Source organism: Miniopterus natalensis, chromosome 1 (genome assembly GCF_054644295.1).
Source record: "Miniopterus natalensis isolate mMinNat1 chromosome 1, mMinNat1.hap1, whole genome shotgun sequence".
Lineage (NCBI taxonomy): Eukaryota > Metazoa > Chordata > Mammalia > Chiroptera > Miniopteridae > Miniopterus > Miniopterus natalensis.
The window spans coordinates 76,756,506-76,776,293 of NC_142081.1; the positions used below are offsets into that span (position 1 = coordinate 76,756,506).

Sequence of the window (19,788 nt, forward strand, 5' to 3'; positions counted from 1 at the left end):
TACCTCCCCAAAGGTGACAAGCACCGGTTAGGAATATGACTGGGGGGTGGGGTCTGTTTCCCCAAAGAGGGATTGTTTTTAACTGCACTGAATTAATTCTCAAAGACTGCCTCGCAAGGTTATGCGGGAGAGTCTAGATACTGTCTTCACTATTCAGAACAGTCTAGATTAGAACATTTTGGCCATAATTGTTGAGGGGCAAGCACTAATTTTGCACGTACACGTTTCAGGTTGTGGTTTTCTTCCCTGGCTTCCACTTTTTTCATGGGAGAAAGGCCAACTGTACGGTTGATTCATCATATCACTTTCGATTTCTGAGTCAATCCGTGTTTCTTTAGTTGATGTTAAAGAATTCTTCCTATATGTCTCTTCTATTTAAAATCTTCAGGTGTTCTATTAAAAACTCTAGGTGTTTTATTTTTAACCATTGCACAGCATGAACTAATAGTGTTGCAGAGTATTTGTTGATAGTTATATGCTGGGCCTAGGTTTGTTTTAAATGGCTTAAATTTTCTTTTGGACTATTTTTTAAGTTTTATAATAAGGAACAGTAATCAGCAGTTGTAAACATCAAATAGGTACTCAGTAAATGCTGGATTGCCTTTGAAGTTGAATGACTATATTACTACTGTTTGATGGGTTTTTTTCTTTTAACAGTTTGTATAAGTTTTTCAACTTCTAAAACTCTCACATCTCACTCTCCGTGAGTAGGGACATAATCTTCACAGATAGTCAATTACCTGTTCCATTTATTTAGCGATGCACTGTGTACATTCGTTTCGGTTAATTTAGTTAGTGTTCTTTAAGTTTCAAAAAGTAGCACCTTTTAATTGGACAAACAAATAAATGATCAGAAGAAACAGTGGTCTATTCAGCAGTAATAAATGCGCATTTTGTCTGGACTACTAAATGGTTTTAGAAACTGTCGACTTCCAAAATCCAAAACCTGAGAGAGCTTCATCAGCAACGTATTACTTTCCTGAGGGTGAAGGACCTACTGAGGAAAATGCCTCTTTAGTTTTGTTTATTCATTGATGGTACTGTATAAACACGATGAGGTTAACTTGGGGAAACAAAATAACTATATTTGCACTGTTCCTGGTTATCAGATTACTCTCTCAATCTCAAAATGCCACATGCGATGGGATAAAAAGTACAAGGTAAGAAGTACATTTTTAGCATCTATTCATTACCAATAATGCTAGAGTCAGAGCTGGTCTTCTACCAGGGACATAATGGGCTCCTGTTTAACATATTTATGTTGGTTGTAAAATTAGGAACTGTCATTACAGCCCCACATCACCTGCCTAAGTGCAAAACATATAAATCAGGAGAAATTCCATGCCATAAAAATGCCATTGAATAGAATGGCACGAACCCACTTATAAGATACCTGTGTGTGCAGCTAGCATGTACTGGGATGCATGCTCAGATTTCTAGAGGATTTGAAGGACAAAGGGGAATAATTCTGCAGGTAGGACTCATGGATGTAGGGCCTGATGAAGACATTTGGGATCCCCAGGTTGACTCACTTTTCTTAAATAAATCCCCTAAATATTCATGCATTTGCAGCATTTACTTAGAGGACAGCCTGAGTCCTAAGTGGGGAAAAGGAAGGAAAAGAAAGCCATCGAGGGCAGGGTTGGATAACCTGGCAGCACCCGCTCAAGTCACCTGTGCTTCCAGAAGTCGGTTGAGCTGCCCTCTGTCACTGCTGGAACATGCCTCTTGGACCTTCTAGTAAATAAACACATTCCTTTCATTGCCTGTGATGTTTTAGGGTCTTCTGTAGGTTGGTGACTTTACTGGCCCCCTCTTAATCCAGATCTTTGTAGAAAAGTCTATGTTCTTTAAATTTAGTTCATTTTCTTTTGTGAGGTGCAATGGTTTCTTTTGAATTTTGTAATTGGAAGCCCTGAAATGCCCCCAAATTATGAATTATTAATATGGAGCTTTTGCTCTGGCCAGCATGGCTCTGGTGGTTGGAGCATCGCCCCGTGCACCAAAAGGTTGCGGGTTTGATTCCCGGTCAAGGCACATACCTAGGTTGTGGATATGGTCCCTGGTCAGGACACGTATGGAAGGCAACCAGTCAGTGTTCTCTCTCACATCAGTGTTTCTCTCTCTCTCCCCCCTCCCTCTTTCTCCCTTCTTCCTCCCTCCCTTTTCCTCGGTCTAAAATCAATAACCATATCCTCAGGCAAGGATTCAAATATGTGTCTATATATATATATGGAGATTTCTGGATCCGAATTACTGGCTCAAAAACAGAATGGACACCTTTGAAGTTTTCAACTTCCCTTTCCCTCTAGTTCCCTCCCCCCAAAATCTTTTAAAAAAAGACTGCAGATTTTATTCATATGGGATCATTCACACCAAGCTACCATAATGTGCAATTAACACTCTAGAAACTGAAAACAGTATTCAGCAAGACAGCTGCATTATCAAAAATGCCAAAGGAGTTTTGAAGGGAGTAATGTGCGTGTTAGAATAGGAAATTAATCAGAAACACACACACACGAGACAGAGAGAGACAGAGAGAGGAGTAATGTCTTAAGTATATCTGAATATTAAATTTTTTTAAATATTGTCTCGTGCCTATAATTATAAAAATTAAACTTAGGATAGAAACCTGATTTTTCTGTTTTAAGATTATTAGTTGTGTGTTTTCCTTCTGAAGCAAATGAGGAAGTTGAAATAGAGATCTCTGAGATCCCCGCCAGCTGGAATATTCTTTGATAATAATCACCCTTCAATTATATTTTATAAATTTTGCCATTGAAACAAAATGCCCTTTTTATTTCTTCTTGCCAGTAATACTGATACTTAACACTCATGCAATTTTCAAAGTGCCTTTCAGACACGGCAAACACTGGCTCACAATTGTGGGGGTAAACTGCCTACTTTTGCACAGCACAATAACCACAAGTACATTTATATTATAATCCCTACTAAGCTATGGATCCAACTGACTGACTTAGTAACTGAAACGAAACAGAATTATCCCAGCAGCATTTAGCTGAAGTTTTTTTTGTCAACTAGCTAGAAGAGGTTTTTAGAAGTAAATAGGAGGGTTTTATTGTATTTTAAATTCATAGTGTCTAAGTTTGAGTGTAATAAAATTTTCAAGAAAAGCAGGAAGACACGGGGAATTTACTTGTTGGAAATATGGAGAAGATCTGAATTATTTTTCATAAATTACTATAAATCAAACAGATTTTTATGTTTGAAAATTTAGGAAAGGGGAGGATATTCAGAACAGATTAAAATCAAATAGTGACCCCATGCAAAACGTGTATAGAGAATCCGATCAGTTGTGGGTGCCACAAATATCTTGCGCCAAGCTCACTTTTGTTAAGGATTGGGGGCTCCTTGTGCAGGGGCCTGCACACACCTGTAGGGCACGCCAGGAAGGGCAGGAGCGACCGTGCAAGTGAGTGGAGAGCGGGAATATTGCGATTCGAAAACAGCCCCGAGCTGGCGGGGCACATGCAGAGAGAGGCCACCTGGGCTGCTCCGCGAGCCTGCAGAATAGTGACATGTGAGTGTTCAGCAAATAGGCAAATCCAGCTATCCCGAGACACTTAACACTAGTGTAAACAGTCATTAATGAGAATCTCTTCTCCAACACGATGGGCTTATTAAATTATGATAAAGTTGTTGCATTAAAACACTTTCTTTTAAATCCTGCTTGCTTTTTTCTAGCCTAGAGAATAGGGAAAATTCAGGTTTTTATCTGGCGGGGGGAATGCAGTATGTCTGTACTTTAAAAATACCTAAATTTTAAGAAAATAGTTTACTAATTTACTTTAAAGGAATGTGAACATTCGTGTTTTAGCCCCAGTAGAGTACAAACAGTCCAAAATGAATGTTTTTTAAAAGCGGGGTTTGGTTTGTTGTTATCAGAGTTGAAAAGTCCACGTAGGCTCTGCTTATGCTCAGGCCGCCCAGGCCAAGTTAACGCGGGGCGGTGTTTCCCGGAGATGCCATTGTCATAGAGCTAGTGATGCGATGAAAGAGAAATTAAGCTGAAGGTATGAATCGGAGCTCCAACTTAATGGTTTTCTTTCTTTTCTTCCTTTCTGTTTCTTTTTCTTCTTCCCACTTTTCTTTTCTTTCTTTTCTTTTTTTTTCTTTAAGTTATAGGTGCACAACGAAGGAGAAGCCCCAGTGCACTGGCCATTGAAGTATTTGAAGCACATTTGGGAAGTCACATTTTGCAGGTACCTTTAAAAGACAAAGAAGCTTGCTTATATTTTACTAAGAAAAATCCATGTTTCGTCTTTTTATTCAGCTATGTATGTGGCTGTTGCTATTTTATCTTAGAATTCTGAAATTCTTATGAATCCACTTTTTTTTCTCTTTTTAGAAAGCCATCCCTTGAGAGAATTAATGAGAAAGGGAGGGCAAGTATTATTTGTAATAATTGAGATGAACTGTGCTATTTGGTTGGTGCTCAATGTATAGTAGCTGGCTGTTCCCAGAATGATAGTGTGTGTGCTGCATTTGTAAGTGGATATATGTGTGTGTCTTTGGAGCTATATATTGTTTTAGAAAGAGCAAAATTTTGTGACAGTAATGTGACATTTTCATGTGTTGCCGTATTTCAGTTGTTCTTTGCTTGGGTTTGCATTCGTAAGTGCTTCCAATCTTAATGTTTGTCTCTCCCCCAAATCACACACTTCCTCAGGATGAAATTTTAAAGTATATTTTAAGTGAAAGGAGACAAATAATAATGATTTAATTTTGCCAGTGAATTTCATGACAGATCAATGTGAGGGTGACTAGGATGGACCTGCAGCTATTTGTCCCATAGCAGTTTCATGCCAAACTCATCATCTCACTTACTCAAAACGTTTTTCCTGAGGACTTTGCCATCAATTCAACATGTCCATGAATAATTGCTCTGCATTGTTTCTGCTTCCGAGGTAGATGTTGCCATAGCCAAAGCTTTCTATATGCAAGATACATTTTGAACGTGGAATTAGAGAAGCAGACATGTTTGGGATATTTAGGCAGTTTATTTGGGAAGAAAAATGGTTATGGACTTTTTTTTTTTTAGTTAAGTAAAAGAAAGGTGAACTCCATATTCCTTGTCATTCAGTTTTAAAAAATGACTTCTATGACCATTTTATTTTCTAAGTAGCCAAAAGTAGTATTGAATTTAGCATATTATTCCTGAAAGCATGCTCTCTAGAAAACTGTCATCGGATTCTCCATGGTCAAATCCCAGTGGGTCTTCCAAGCGATTCCTTGACCAGTAACATCAGCATCACCTGAGACCATCGTTCAAAAGACACATTCCTGGGCCTCCCTGTGAACCTACCAAATCAGAATCTTCAGGGTGAAGTCCAGAAATTTGTGACTTTTAACAGCCTTTTGAGAAAATGTGATGTTTTCTTAGGTCTGAGATGTCACAATTCACATTTGCAAATTTAAGGCCCTAAAAGGACTTACCTTGTTTATTTTTATTTATTCTGATGTTCCTCATTTCTCCACTAATATCAGTTAATATCCCATGTAACAGATGTTTCTTAAAATGCACCTTGGGAGATGCTATTTTACCATGCATATACAATTTGAATTACCTTTGCAGTAGATTAGTTTCAGAGATATAGAAAGGATTTTGCTATCCACATCTTCCAACTTTTACTTCCCTCTTTCCTATATACACTGTATTCAGAATGTCCTGTCAGGATGACTCCTATTTATATTCTGAAGTGATCGGTGCATTGACTTAATCAATGGAAGAAATGATTCAAAGCGTAGCCCCAGATTATTATCCTCTGAATCCTTTCTAGAAATCTTTAGTCCAAAGTCCTCAAGGGAGGGCGACTTGGGAGCTGCAAAAAATTAAAACTAATTTAAAACACAAAACATATGAGTTGCATTGAGCCTAAACTTAAGCCAAACGCGTGTTGTAGAATGGCTGTCCAAATGCCAGTTCAACATTAGGCTTCCTTGAGGATCTAGAATGAGGCTGCTGAGCTCTTCTGTGGTTTAGCTTGGTCACACCTGACTCAGACCACCCATTTTAAGAGAAACCTAGACAGTTGAATGTTACTTAGAGTGAAATAACCAGACCGATGGGTGAGCTACAAATCATGTTACATGAGGAGCAGCAAAGGGCGTAATGAAGTTTAGTTTGGAAAACGCTTGCCTTAAATGGGACATCAGTGTCCTCTATATCTGAAAGCCTCATGCAAAACAAGAAGTAGATATAGTCTGTGTGGCTTCAGAGTATGGAAAAGGGAAACAGGTTAAGACTGAAGAGAGGAAAAAATCATCTTCATTTAAAAAACTTCCAAATAGGGCTGTCCACATTTGGAATATGTTCAAAGCCTTTGAATTTAAGAAGTATAGGAGGCTTGCTTGACAGGGAGGCTTTCACAAAAGTGAGGCATCCAAGCATGGATGCACTAGGTAATCTTGGAATGGTCATGGGAACTAGAACTTTTTTTATGATATTTTTAATCTTTATTGAGAGTATTACAGATGTCCCTGCTGTTTTCCCCCATTACCCCCTCCAGCTGGATCCCACCCCACTCCCGGCCTTCACCACCCTGTTGTCTGTGTCATGGGTCATGCATGCATGCATATAAGTTCTTTGGTTAATCTCTTCCCACCTCCCTCCCCCTTCCCTCTGAGATTCGTCAGTCTGTCCCATGTTTCCATGCCTCTGGTTCTACTTTACTCATCAGTTTATTCTGTTCATTAGATTCCTTGTTCATTTATTTTAATTTTTAGATTTAATTGTTGATAGATATGTATTTATTACCATTTTATTGTTCATATTTTTAATCTTTTTCTTCTTCTTAAAGAAGGCCCTTCAACATTTCACGTAGTACTGGTCAGGTGGTGATGAACTCCTTTAGCTTTTCTTTGTCTAGGAAGTTCTTTATCTAACCATTAGTTCTAAATGATAGCTTTGCTGGCTAGGGTATCCCATTAACACCAGTGGCTATGGAGTGGAAGAGCTGCATATATTGCTCTAAGTGAAATACAGGAATTGTGGGCAGGAAGGGGGTTGGGAAGTGATAGTAACAAGAAGGGCCTCCTCTAAGCTAATTAGTTGCCTTTCTCCTAGCGTGGGACCCTCTGAGCCCACAGACCACATCTGCACCTGATCTCAGGGGTCTGTGAGGCTAATATGGTTCCCATGCTTTCCCTCAGGAGGCTCCATGGGTGAATCTGGTTGACTTAAAGGGGATAGATGAATTCTTTCTCCCTCTCTGCTAACCTTCACTTGCAAATATCAGATAAATATTTATGTGGTCAACATGGTCCCTACCCTTACAGTTTATCATCATTACCAAAATATATACCTATATTAAACACTTGGCAAGAACACAGCGTTCACTGTAATAGGCACATGGCTGGTGCCCTTAGCTAGTTTGTAGTCATTTTGGTAAAGAGGAGCCGGTAGGCCTCATAAAGTGAGAAGCATCACACTGGCCAAGTACTAAGGGGCTGGCTGCAAAGGAGGGGGGCTCTGAGTTTGCCATAAGGCAGCAAAGAAGACTTCTCAAAGTTGTTTATAGATGAATAGGAACTTATTAGGCAAAGAGTATTGAAGAATATTCTAATCAAAATGGACGTCAAACATAAAGGCATGGGGACAAAGGATAATAGATCTTGTTTGGGGACTGTTGAGATGTTCAGGTTGATGGCTGCTTCACATGCACAGGGCAGCACGTAAGAGATAACTATGGAAAAGTTCCATGAACCACATTGTGACAGGCCCAGTGAACCAAGCCAGGATGCTCTCTCCAGTGATGCGCCCACAAAGAAGGCTTTTGTACAAGAGATAAGGATTTTGTTTGTTTCCAGAGTTATCGTCAAAATGCCGTGTCTAGAAAGGCTTTGAGTTGTGAGAGGCTAATAGAGACCATTTAGGAATTCCTTACAGTAGCCCAAGATTCCAAATGAAGGTCTTCTCCAGGAGAGAGTCTCTACGAATGGAGAGACAAGTATGGAATTGAGATTGTATTCGATGTGGAAGGCTGGGGATGACAGGAGTTAATAATGACCGCAGGTTTTCTAGATTGGTAACCAAGCTGTCTGTACTCTTACCTGAGAGAAGTTAAAGGGGGTATTCTATTAAATAGCCAAATTGATAAGGGGTAATCAATTGGAAACCGAGTCTGATTCTCTAGAACAAGGTCAAATCTAGGGCTGAAAACAGGGCTGGGAATTACTAACCACTGGCGTATAGGTGAATGAGAGTTCATCCAAGCAGTGAGTTGCAGGCCCGTGGAAATGATGTGGAGCAATGAGGGAGGAGGCCGAGGAGAAGCAGCCCCGGTGTATGATCTCAAGTGTATCATCACTTGAGATGCAAGTAAAAGGTGGGGAAAGAGTAGACAGAAAAGTAAGAGGAAACCATGGGCTTTGGCTTCGCTTAAGGAAGGAGCATTCATGATGTCAAGGTGGCTAAGGGGAAATTTTTTAGTAAGATAAATATTGAAAAGATGTCATAGGTTTTGTCCATTGAAACAGTTATGGCCAGGTTTTTGGTGCAGAAGACAAACCTAAAGAGTGATACAAGGTACAAGTGTCTGGATATTTGTGGTAAAGAAGGGGTGGGAGATAAGAAGGTAATGTGATGGGAAATTTTCTTCTTAATGTTATTAGAGTATATGTCTGAGGTTTATGGGACCAAACATTGCTAATTGTATGTTCTTTAGCAGTCAGCTTTTTAAAAATCAGTATCTTGTGGTCATGTCTATATTAAGAAAGGATAAGCTTTCATTATTATTAATGGTTATATACTACTCCATTCCATGGATGTATCAGAATTTACTTAACCACTTTCCTACCATCAAATATTTTGATTATATGTATAAATTTGCATTTCTTTCTTTTGTATGTGTGTATTTAAAATCTTTTTTATTAAATTTATTAAGGTGGCATTGCTTGATAAGATTATTAGGTTTCAAGTGTAAATTTGCATTTCTAATGCAAATACGTAGTGAGGGGGGGTGTGTGTGTATGTGTGTTGTGTGTTTGTAGGTGGATGTGTTTCAATCAGAAAGAGCCTAATTCAAATTGATTTTAGCTTAAATGTATTGAATTTTTAGTATATATGATATTCCATGTATTGTTAAGTTTTCTTCTTATATCATTAAATACTCATAATAAGTATCTATGAGATAGGTGCTATGATTGTGCACATCTTAAAATTGAGTAAACAAAGACTTAGAAAATTTAAATAAGTGACTCAAGCTCAGATGGCTAGTTAAGTGAGAATTCACTTTGAATATAGGGTACTTAACACTGATTATAATGCTTCCCACGAATGATGGGGACATTTTTAAAGGCAATGGTAATAAAGGGAAAGAACTTATATTCGGAGTGAACAGGATTAGGGAGTTGATGGCATCTGGAAGGTAAAGTAGAGGTCAGTTCCGAACCTCAGGGTGGGGCTCGGGAAATGCCTGTGACTTCTCTGTCCCGGGTGCCAAGCTTTCCTGCTACCTGCGCCCTCAGTGATGGCTTGTGGAAGAGCATGTTAAGGACCCCTTGGTGTAGAGAGTTGGGGGCCACAGTTGAAGATGAACTTAATTTCGGGTACCCATTCTGTGGACAGTAGTATGTTTTTGCAGTGCGTATCTTATTAGCTATATGTTCTCTTGGGAAAATTTAGAAAGGTTACTGGGTCCTTTAAAATTGACCTACTGAGAGGGAAAAAATTAACTTAATGGTGGTTCCATCCATATAAAATCAACTGTTGCAAAGTTACCTTCCAATTTAATGATCCAGTAACAGTGTCTGTAGGGAAGGCCATTGCCCAGGCTGCAACCATGCAATGCTAGGGCCACCGTGCGCATCGCTTACATGGAAACTTGACTCTTGACTGTGACCGTCAGTGTAACCCGGTGAGCCTGTAGCTGTTTCATACATGGATTTCACAACAGAGGTGTCTGCTGCAGGAGAGTGTAGGGGTGCAACTGACATCAGCCTTGCAGCTGTAGGACTGTGAAATATATGCTTTGGACCTAAGTCAGGGCATTTTAGTTCACTTTATTTTGCTTTGACTTTTATTAATCAGGTGAAGAACAGGGGGTCAGGGGTCAAGATAGGCAGTTGTGCTTTTTGGGTCAAGCTAAGTAAAAATTCAAGAACTTTAGGTCATTAGGTGGAATCTATCCTTAGTACAGTACATGCCACTAAACACTAATTTGGGCCCTGCTTTGACAGCTCTCTCAAGGCATTATTGTTCCTACTTCATGAAATCCTTAATATGAAAAAAATGAGTGGTATTTATTTTGACTTTCCCAATTTGGAGACCAGATAGAATATTCATATTTTATTTTCTCAAAGTTAATGAAACACAAAATGGTAACAAATATCTTTGTAACTCATAAAATTAGCTAGTGGAAGGACTTTCCCTTAGGTGCAGATTTATGAATGGAATGCTTTAATTATTTGCATGCCCTTAGCAGAAGGGTTTAAGGTTTTTTCATTCTGTAATTAATGCTTATATCATTTTAATATAGAATCGCAGTATTGTTTTCCCCTGCTCCATAGTACTGCTGCTTTACTCACCTCACAGGCATTAAAACAAAGCAATCAAATCAAACCTTATAGGTGGAAAATTTTTAAAGTTACCATTTGTATTCTTGTGAGCACATGGTGGTGAACTTCAGATAGACATTGTAGATGTTATATTACTGACATGGTGCAATACGTATCGTTACTGATAACTATTAATAGTTATAGAGTGATTGAAGGATAATTTTTATCCATAACTAGGTTTGAATTTCAAATGAAATTTTGTTAGTTATTCAATATAAGCATAATAAGTACCCACATATTTGTAAATAGATGACATAAGAGTATAAATATTTAATCTAAGTCTTGGGATAATAAAAATAATATTCTATAAGAAATGCCCTAAAGACAGATAATAACAGCAGTACGGTATTTATATGTTAGTTTTGTGCTTGGCTATAGTACATGAACCCTCCTATATCTATATCACTGAGCCTGCAGTATTGCTGAGTGTTGAGGAGTTTTTTGTATTGCTCTTAGAGCATTCAAGCCCCAACAGAAAGAGAGTCCTATGGGCAAAGCCTTTGAGGAAGACCAAGAGACAACTGCCAAGAACACACCAGATTATGACACCTGTGGCTCTCTGACGAGGAGTGGATCAGAAAAGGCCGGGCAGAGGGGTTGTGTGGCTGCCTGGCTTCCCCAGCATAGCTAGGGACCTAATGTTCTGCATGGATCATTTCTGTTTAACAGGCAGAATAGTCGGATTTCTGTTGGTGAAATGAAAGACACTGTAGATCTCAAGGAAATGTCAGATTTCAATCATGTGGTTTTTCTTGCCCTTGATACCTTCAACCATGGAATGGAGCATAGAGCCATATCTCAAAAGAAGAGCTTAGGTTTAAAAGAGGATGTTATGGATCAGATTTAGAAAAAAGATCAGGATTTACATTTAAATTTCTGTGTTTCTGTTTTTAATTACATTTTGAAGGTTGGTTAAGGGCATACTCTGGAATCATGACAAGTTGGTTTATATACTATTTGGGTCCTGAAGAATTATTGTTAGATAAATGAAACCATGTAAATTTCTACTGGAAATATTTAAAAATTTGTGGTTGGTGGAAAAGAAAAGAAAAAAGTATGTTGTGACATTTTATGTCTTATTGTTTAAGTATTTGTAGCCTCAGGCCTGCTGCAATCTCTTAGACTCAGGCACTTGTGGAAAACTAAGAAGATTCTTTAGAGAAAGTAGATGTAGGCAGAAGGAAGTACTTATGACTGTGTTGGGGTATGGATAGAGAATGCAACATCTGTTACCAGCATCTTCTTTAACCTCATTCAGCAAGAGAAAAGAAAAGGTTAACTAGTACAATTCAAACATCTGCAAAAAGAAAACTGAATAATACCTTAAACAGCTCAAAAGTTAATATAAAAATATAAATTATTATTTAAAGCTGCTGCCTAGCCAAGTCAACATTCATTTTGCATTTGATGATAGTGTTATTAAAAAACTTCTATGAGAAATATTGCCTATTTTATTGATGAATTGAAATTCCACCTTTACTTATTGTCTTACTGGAACCGATACATATAAAATAAAGTATCCTCTCTAGGAAAGTTGCTGTTCTTACTCTTGATGGCCTTTGTTGGCAGAGGGGTGTCCTGCTGGACATTGGTGCTAAAATGAAATAACTAATGCAATAGAGGCATTTTTTTTTAGCTGTGATAGAAAGGTGAGAGGTGGGTGAGAGGTGAGTGACCCTATAGCCTGTCTCCCTATGATCCAGAATGGTAAGAAAATCTAAAACTAAATATAGAAAAAGAGAAAGTTAGTGAATATATTTGCATATGCAAATTAGCTTAATTGATACCGCTTGCCTCTACAGGGATTTTTCATTACAAACTGGAGTGCTACATTGTTCAGCTCATATTGAGTAATTTAGTAACTAATGAGACCAGTTTGCACTAATTTGCATATGATAAATGAGCTTAATTGCAGTAAATAACTTGGAGGCATAATTACTTAATTTTCCTGTGTTGCACGGCTTTTAAGTTCACGTGTGAACAACTCGAGATAATTTTGCATATTTAAATTAGTTGCTTTTAAATTTTCTTGAACAAAAAAAGGAACACACCTTATCAATTGAGCTGTAAGACAATCGGAAGTAAGTCTCGCAGTATTTTTGTTTAACAAGAAAGGAAAGGAAAGGAAAGCAGAAATTCCTGGAGCCTGTTGTTCTCATTTCTCACATTCTTACTTCGAATAGGCTATCAGCACTAATATTTAGGCAAATGCGTTTAATGTTGAAAGTTAATGCACAGCTTCTATTGGGAACTGCCCTGGGTGTAAACTAAGATATGCATATGAATGCATCCTAACTTTTGAACCGGGGACTGTGACAGCCCTGTGACCTGTCCTCACCTCCTTTGGGAAAGTGGCGTTGGAGGAGCCCGTTGCCTCTCTGGTCTGCACTGTTGGCATCTTGGAAGTTGCTGGGCCTCGGTGAGGCGGCCTCACCCTGAGCCCAGCAGGCGTTTCCTCCTTACGTTAATACTTCATACCTAGGAAACTGGTTTCATTGAGTCATCTCGGTGTAGTTCGCCAAGAATTACATCACTGGTCTTCACATTTACTCAAGAATGTATGTTTTATCAAAATCTCCATTCTCGAAATTGAAAAGCTGACGCACACGGAGGTTGATGGCTAACCCATTATTTCATGATGCTTTATTGCCTTAGAATTTTCCTCTGAGGGAAAGAAGTAAAATTATTCAAAATTAACTTAGGTCATATAAATTCGCATTTATGATTGAGAATGAGAAAATACTTTATGGTTGTGGAGGTTTAAAACTTGCCATTTAAAAACTCATTGCGGCTTTAACTCACTGTATGGGAAAAACAGCAGGGGTCACGAGGGTTATTCATTGGCTGCGATCTAGAAAAATAACTCAGGAAACTTTTCCCTGAAAAGCTCAGATCCCATTCAGCTCAGTGTCACCTTCTGTGTTCTCCGGAGGTGGCCAGAAGTGCTGAATGTAGAACATTCCAAGTATAAAATTCAGCCCTTCATCTAACAGGCGCTCAAGAAATGCCCGGGGAATGAGTGAATGAGCAAGTCAGCCCCTTCCCACAGTCACATTCAACCCCGCAGCTGGGGCTCAGCTCACCCCTGAGCCCCAGCCGGCCTTCTGTTCGTGTCCTCCGGGCGCGGGGCTGAGGGGCAGTTTCCTCCAGTGCGTGGACTTCGGCGCTCAGCCAACTTGAGTTCACATCCCAGTTTGCTTGTTTATTAACCGTGCAGACCTAGAACAGACTCTTGTTCTCTCCAAGCCTCAGTTTCTTTCTCTTTAAAATGTAGAAAACATTAGTAGAAGTTTTTCTGATGGGCGTGTTATGAGACTTGAGTGAGACTCTGTAGTTAAAAGTGCTTAGTAAGCATGCGACAGACTGAAGAGTCTCAGAGGGAGGGGGGCCGGGAAGAGAGTAACCAAAGAACGTATATGCATAACCCATGGGCACAGGCAATAGGGTGGGGGAGGCCTGGGGAGGGGGCAGGAGCCCGGCAGAGGGGACAATGGGGGGAAAGGGGGGACATCTTTAATACTTTCAACAATAAAGATAATTTTTTTAAAGTGCTTAGTACAGAACCTGACGTAGAGAATGTGTTTAATGCATGTCTGCTAGTATTTCTGTCTGTATGTTGGGTAGCTCAAAATAATGCCCATGTCTCTGAAGAAAAATGTTCATGCTTATCAGGAGCATTACCAATAAAATCATCTCAGGTTAAAAGCAAGATGAGGCATTTTCATTGAATACAACATAAATTATCCATTTGCCCAAATGGTATTTCTATTTGGTATTATATACCACTTCACAGTAAAAATTTCAAATGTGGTAGTGGAAATACATGTTTACCTTGAGACTGAAGATCCTTCTCAAAACAACCAAGGGTGCTGTCAGAATAATCTCATTAACAACCTAGTAGCAACTAGACAAAGCAGAGTTTGTAAAGGGACTCCAGAATCAACATTTCCTTTACGCCAAAATGTTGATGTGCCATTTCCCTGCTCACCATACTGTACAGTCTTCTCCATTTGCTTAGGAAAAATGGGACTAAACAGCCAAGTGGAAATCCAGAAGAGCTGGAGGGCAGAAGCCATGATTACCCATTGCCATAAATTACCTTGAGGAGACATTGAAGTGTACCTGTGACTCTCCTCGCGCATGTTGCACAAATCTGTCACCTGTCATGCCAGGCAGGGCACCTTTCCACATAGGAGCAGAAGGGAGAACGTCCCAGAGGGATTCCTGGGGTGGTGTGGGTGTGTGAGTGGCAGGTACAGATCCCTTTGGGTTTTCCAGGTCCTTCCTTCCTGACTGGCAGAGTGAACATAAGCCATTGTCCGCAGAGAAGCAGTGTCAGAGGTATGCGAGAGGCGAAGGGGTTTGAGGAAGACGTTATTGTAGAAGTGGTTTTGGCCACATGACGAAAACAGGGCTGCTAGGAAGGGAGAACTTTCCAGTCACAGAATTATCCCCTGTAGTCAGGATCTAGGGAAGTGCGACAATACATCCAAAAACTAAGCTTTAGTTCAGTAAATATTCCCCGAGTGCCTGATTTTCCTCAGAGACTGGGGGAAATGCTGAGATACAAAGATGACTTATGGTTTTGCCTCCACCATCCCCAGCCTGAGTGGGGAAGACCAGTGACAAACAGACCAACATGGTTCCGTGTCACCTAGATGGTGGGCTTTTGAATCAGTTACACCTGGCTTTTTTTTTTTTTTAAATATATCTTTATTGATTTCAGAGAGAGGAAAGGAGGGGAGAGAGAGAGAGAGAAACATCAATGATGAGTCATTGATCGAGCCCGCAACTGGGCATGTGCCCTGACCGGGAATCGAACCCCGATCGCCTGGATCCTAGGTCGATGCTCAACCGCTGAGCCACACCTGGCCGGGCTACACCTGGATTTGAATCCCTGCTCTTTATGGTGTAGACTTGGGCAGTTTATTTCAATTCCCTCAGCCTCGGTTTCCTCAACCCCTCGTGGAGGTGGTGGCAGTTCCTTCCTGTGGAGGGCTGTGAGGATTACATGAGATTCTGCACACGGTGCTGGCACATCGTGAGGGTTCAACAAAAGTTGGCTGTGACAGGCTGGCCTCACCTCAGAAGCAACTTGAGGGACCAGGTCACCCAGTTTGGGGCTAGTTGACCAGTACTTCCTGCTGCTACAAACTTAAAATTACACAATTCACCCCCTTCACCCACCACACACACTCCCTTTTATGCCTCATGTTCATGCGGGTCCCTGGGAGAGGGCTTTTGAGGATCCTCACCTCCCTGGGGCACATGCATCCTCTTAGTGTGGTCACATATGCTAGAGATCAGGGGAGGGAAAAAGCAACAAGGTCACCGTGGCTGGACTGAACAGCTTTTGTTTGGGGCCTGCTGATAGGAAAGTTGTTTGCAAGGTATAGGAACATATCTTTAATTCCTTCTCAGGCACCAAGGGTGGCTGACTTAGTTGGAGATCAACGTGGAACAGAAAGATAATTATACGTTCCATTTTAGAAATGGACAGAGGTCTTAGAAAATCGTAGAGTTCTGTGTTGGATATGAACATGAATAATGTGCTGATGGACGCAGAGATCTGCAAATCTGGGCCACATCCCAGTGCTCTCTTCGGCTTTAGAATAGTCGGTGGTACTAAAATTATATTCTTGTTACCAGCAGCAGCTAGGAACGATGTGGAACAGAGTGACACCAGCTGATTATCGTTTATCGATGGCCAGGGTTGCTTTCTCATCTGAATTCCAGAGCTTCACAAGCTCTTTGGATTCTGGGAGAATTTGGGTGTGAGGATAGTTGGAGGTGGGAACTGGGTGGGAGATGGGCTTTGTTTCCCAAACAACTGGTAGCATGTGCCTGTGAGCATCCTGGAATGTTGGTAGTCTGCAGAGCACACTCCCGGGAAGCCTGGTTTAGAAGAATTGAATCAAAACTAGCTTAAGATATTAAGAAATCTCTAACTACAATAATAGCCAAATTGAACACATAACTGAACAATTAGTCTATGATAATGTCACGTCTGTAGGCTATTTCACTAGCTCTTTAAGACAGAAGATTACCACTGAAGAATCTTCGAGAAGTCGTCGTCCCTCATTGTGTGTGAGTGTGCGCGTGCACACGTATGTATGTGTGCACGCGTGTGTGCGCGAGCACCTGTGCTCCCACCTATGTGGTCAGATACCCTTTTAATTCCGCAAAGTGAAAAACAAAGGAAGAAAATGTTGAAAAGTCAAACGATATAGACAAGCCAAAATGAGGAAAATAAAAAATCAAGTATTTCTCACCATCAAAGGTTCTGTTTCCCTTTTTACATTTGACTTTCTATAAATCAACCAAAATGGGATCGTGATCCTTGTCTCATGAGAGCAGTTACGGAACAGCTGATTTTAAGAGAGAAATTATACAGCACATCATGGCTGAAACGTGTTTGCAATGGTTTTCTTCTTCTGAGCCTGACCTGAGTAATACCATCCCCATTAAAGACCACAGTGACCAAGACCTGTAGGCACCACTAATAAGAAGGCACTAGAGGGGTCCTGCCGGGGGCACAGGGATTACTACTGGGCTCCACCCTCTCTCTACTGCAGGCAGGCACCTGCTGCCAGCCCAGGAGCTGGGCCAGGTGCTCCGGACCACCGAAACTCCGGTGGTTTTTAGTAAGTCTTCTAGTGCTTTATGGATATCACTTCTCAGGCACTTACCAGTTCAGGGTCTAGGATTTAGGATTGCACGGTAAGGAATGCATGGGGCAGCGTTATTTTGTGACAGCGGAACAGAACCCTGCCTAAGAAAAGAGAAAGTCATGCCATTTTGCCTTACCTCTGTAAATAATAAACATTTGGGTGAATTAGTGAAGCTACTATAAATATTTATGATTCTGGATGAATAAAAGGTGTAACTGATGGTTGGATTACTCACGCAGAAGAGCCCAGTCAAATTCCCAGGAGGCCAGATAACTGCGGCAGGCAGGAATCGTCAGGTCAGAGCAGCTGTTTCCCTCATTTCTAAAGATATAAAAAATTCAGGTGACCCTTTAGGCCACCAGAAAATGCCCTCTGAAGTAATCCACTCTCAGACTTCATTTTAGGGTGGTACAGTGTTTTAGTAAATTTAGTCTGGTGTGGAGATTAGACCAAGGGTGGAATTGACCTAAAGAAACAGAAAATTCATTTTGTTAAGTGGGAAGTCTGTGAGTTCTACATAAATACAAAGGCAAATGATAATATCAATGACTATTTTAATTGCATCTTTAATCCATAAGGATAGTTCAATGACATTTTAAATTATACTTTTAGAATTGCAGTCACATAGGAGATAAAACTCAGTAACTATTTAATAATGCATAGTAAGATCAACTGTATCCTCTCTTGAGATCACACTGAGGTGCACTGAATGTAAAAGCCCAATCCAGAATTTAGGCAGCATTTTATCTTCCACAGGACGGTGTTGGGTCTTTCTAAATAGTAAGTACGCAGGCCTGGTCCTCGGAGTAGGCACCAGTTATCTCTGCTGAATGATTGGTTTCACTGGATTCACAGCTACATCATATTATTTTTTAGAAGAGCTGTATTGTTGTAGGTCCAACTATTCTCAATACTGGAAGATTACTAATCAGCTTGGGGAATTTATGTGACAGAATGGTAACTAACAAACAATTATTTAACCTGGCTCTACTTGGAGATGACAGCATAGTTAAGTAGTACTTAGTGGGGACAAATTTCAGGTTGAAATAAGACTATCCCTTCTCAGGACACTGAAATTGGCAGGACCCCTCCCTGGCTGCTGCTCACTGTATCCCATAAGAATGGAGACTTTGTATGGAGAAGACTCCTCCTGCTAAGAACACAGGAAAGAAGGCAACTTATGGCTTCTCTAAAATTGAAAGGTTACAATGCGATCCAAGCAGAGAGTAATCTGATTCTAGTTCCCTGGATGCGGATTTTCAGTACAGAATTATGCAGAAGTTTGGGGAGTAATAATGTGCGTTAGCACACATTAATTGAGACATACTCTGTCAGGCGCCGAGTAAGCTGCTTACATGCATTATCTCAGTCGGTCCCTTCACCCATCTTTTGAATTGGGTGCTGTTATTGCCATTTTAAGGATGAAGAAACTGACTTTCAGGGTGGTAAAGTGCCTTGCTTAAGGACACGCAGCTTGTTAGTGACTGACACAGCTGGCATCGGAACCCTGAAGTTCCAGCTGGGAGAGAAAGGAATTATAAGGGAAATATTAGGTATTATTTTGCAGTTATGCAAAAAAAAGTATGTCAAGTGACATACTTTAATTTATGGATTGAATAGAAACTAGAGGACATGCACTTTCGTTTGATAAAAAATATTTGCCCTGAGTGGAAGACAACACTTTAGAGCTTGTCATTTCTTCCCTGGGAGAGTGTTTGAGGAGAATGGCACGGCTCGGCCCTGTGTGCTGACCATTTTGTTACCTCCTGCTGAGACTTGCCATCTCCATAGCCGGTGGGCTGTATTGAATCAGACAGAAGCAATAGGTCATTAACAGAAATGGAGACTTGGGACAGCCTGCAGAGGCTAGAAGAGGAGGGGGGATCACTTTTGGCCACATCAACAAAGCTGTGTGTAATAGAAGCTCATGCAACTACGTTTGGAGAGTGTAGCCTGATTTTCAGAGAAACTTAAGCTTTAAAAAGCACAAAGTAATTTTTCCTGAAAGAGTCCCACACTTAACATGAAAATATACGTGGGGGAAGGCACTCTTCTTATTTCTGCGTGCTCTTTTAGTCACACCCATTGAAAATGATTGTTTAAAATCCATTTAGTTATTTTTTAAAATCCTGGTTTTATTTTCCTGTGGACATCTGCATTAACCTTGAGACCTTTAACTCATAGCATTAATCCAAAAGGAGATCACATTATTCTTCAATCAATATCTAAATTATTAGGTTATGTTTTCTCCATCTTTGGAGATTCTTCTGGATTATTGTAATTGGGAGATGGGCTGGGGGTACAGGTTTTGCCACTGAGATCACTGCCCGTTCTTTTTGGTATGCTCAGGCTATTCATCTTAGAAGGCAGTATAACCACCTCCTATTAAATGTAGACCAGTGTGTCTAGGGCAGAAAAAAGTACAGACACTGTATATTGACACTGAACAAATATTATAGTTAGCTTGATATATATAAGGCACACCAGACACTGCTTGGGGGAATATTAAATGTTTCTTCTCACAAAGAATTTATAATAT

The 19,788-nt window shown here is 40.2% G+C and overlaps 1 protein-coding gene across 1 annotated transcript in view; it reads left to right on the plus strand.

Annotated features, from left to right (window-relative positions):
• Positions 1-19,788, plus strand: part of NPAS3 (neuronal PAS domain protein 3) — a 594,829-nt gene that overhangs the window by 170,557 nt on the left and 404,484 nt on the right. Inside the window, exon 3 of the mRNA XM_087817177.1 lies at positions 4,141-4,223. Within this exon, the coding sequence (XP_087673303.1) occupies positions 4,141-4,223 (83 nt within the window). The remainder of the gene's footprint in view (positions 1-4,140; positions 4,224-19,788) is intronic.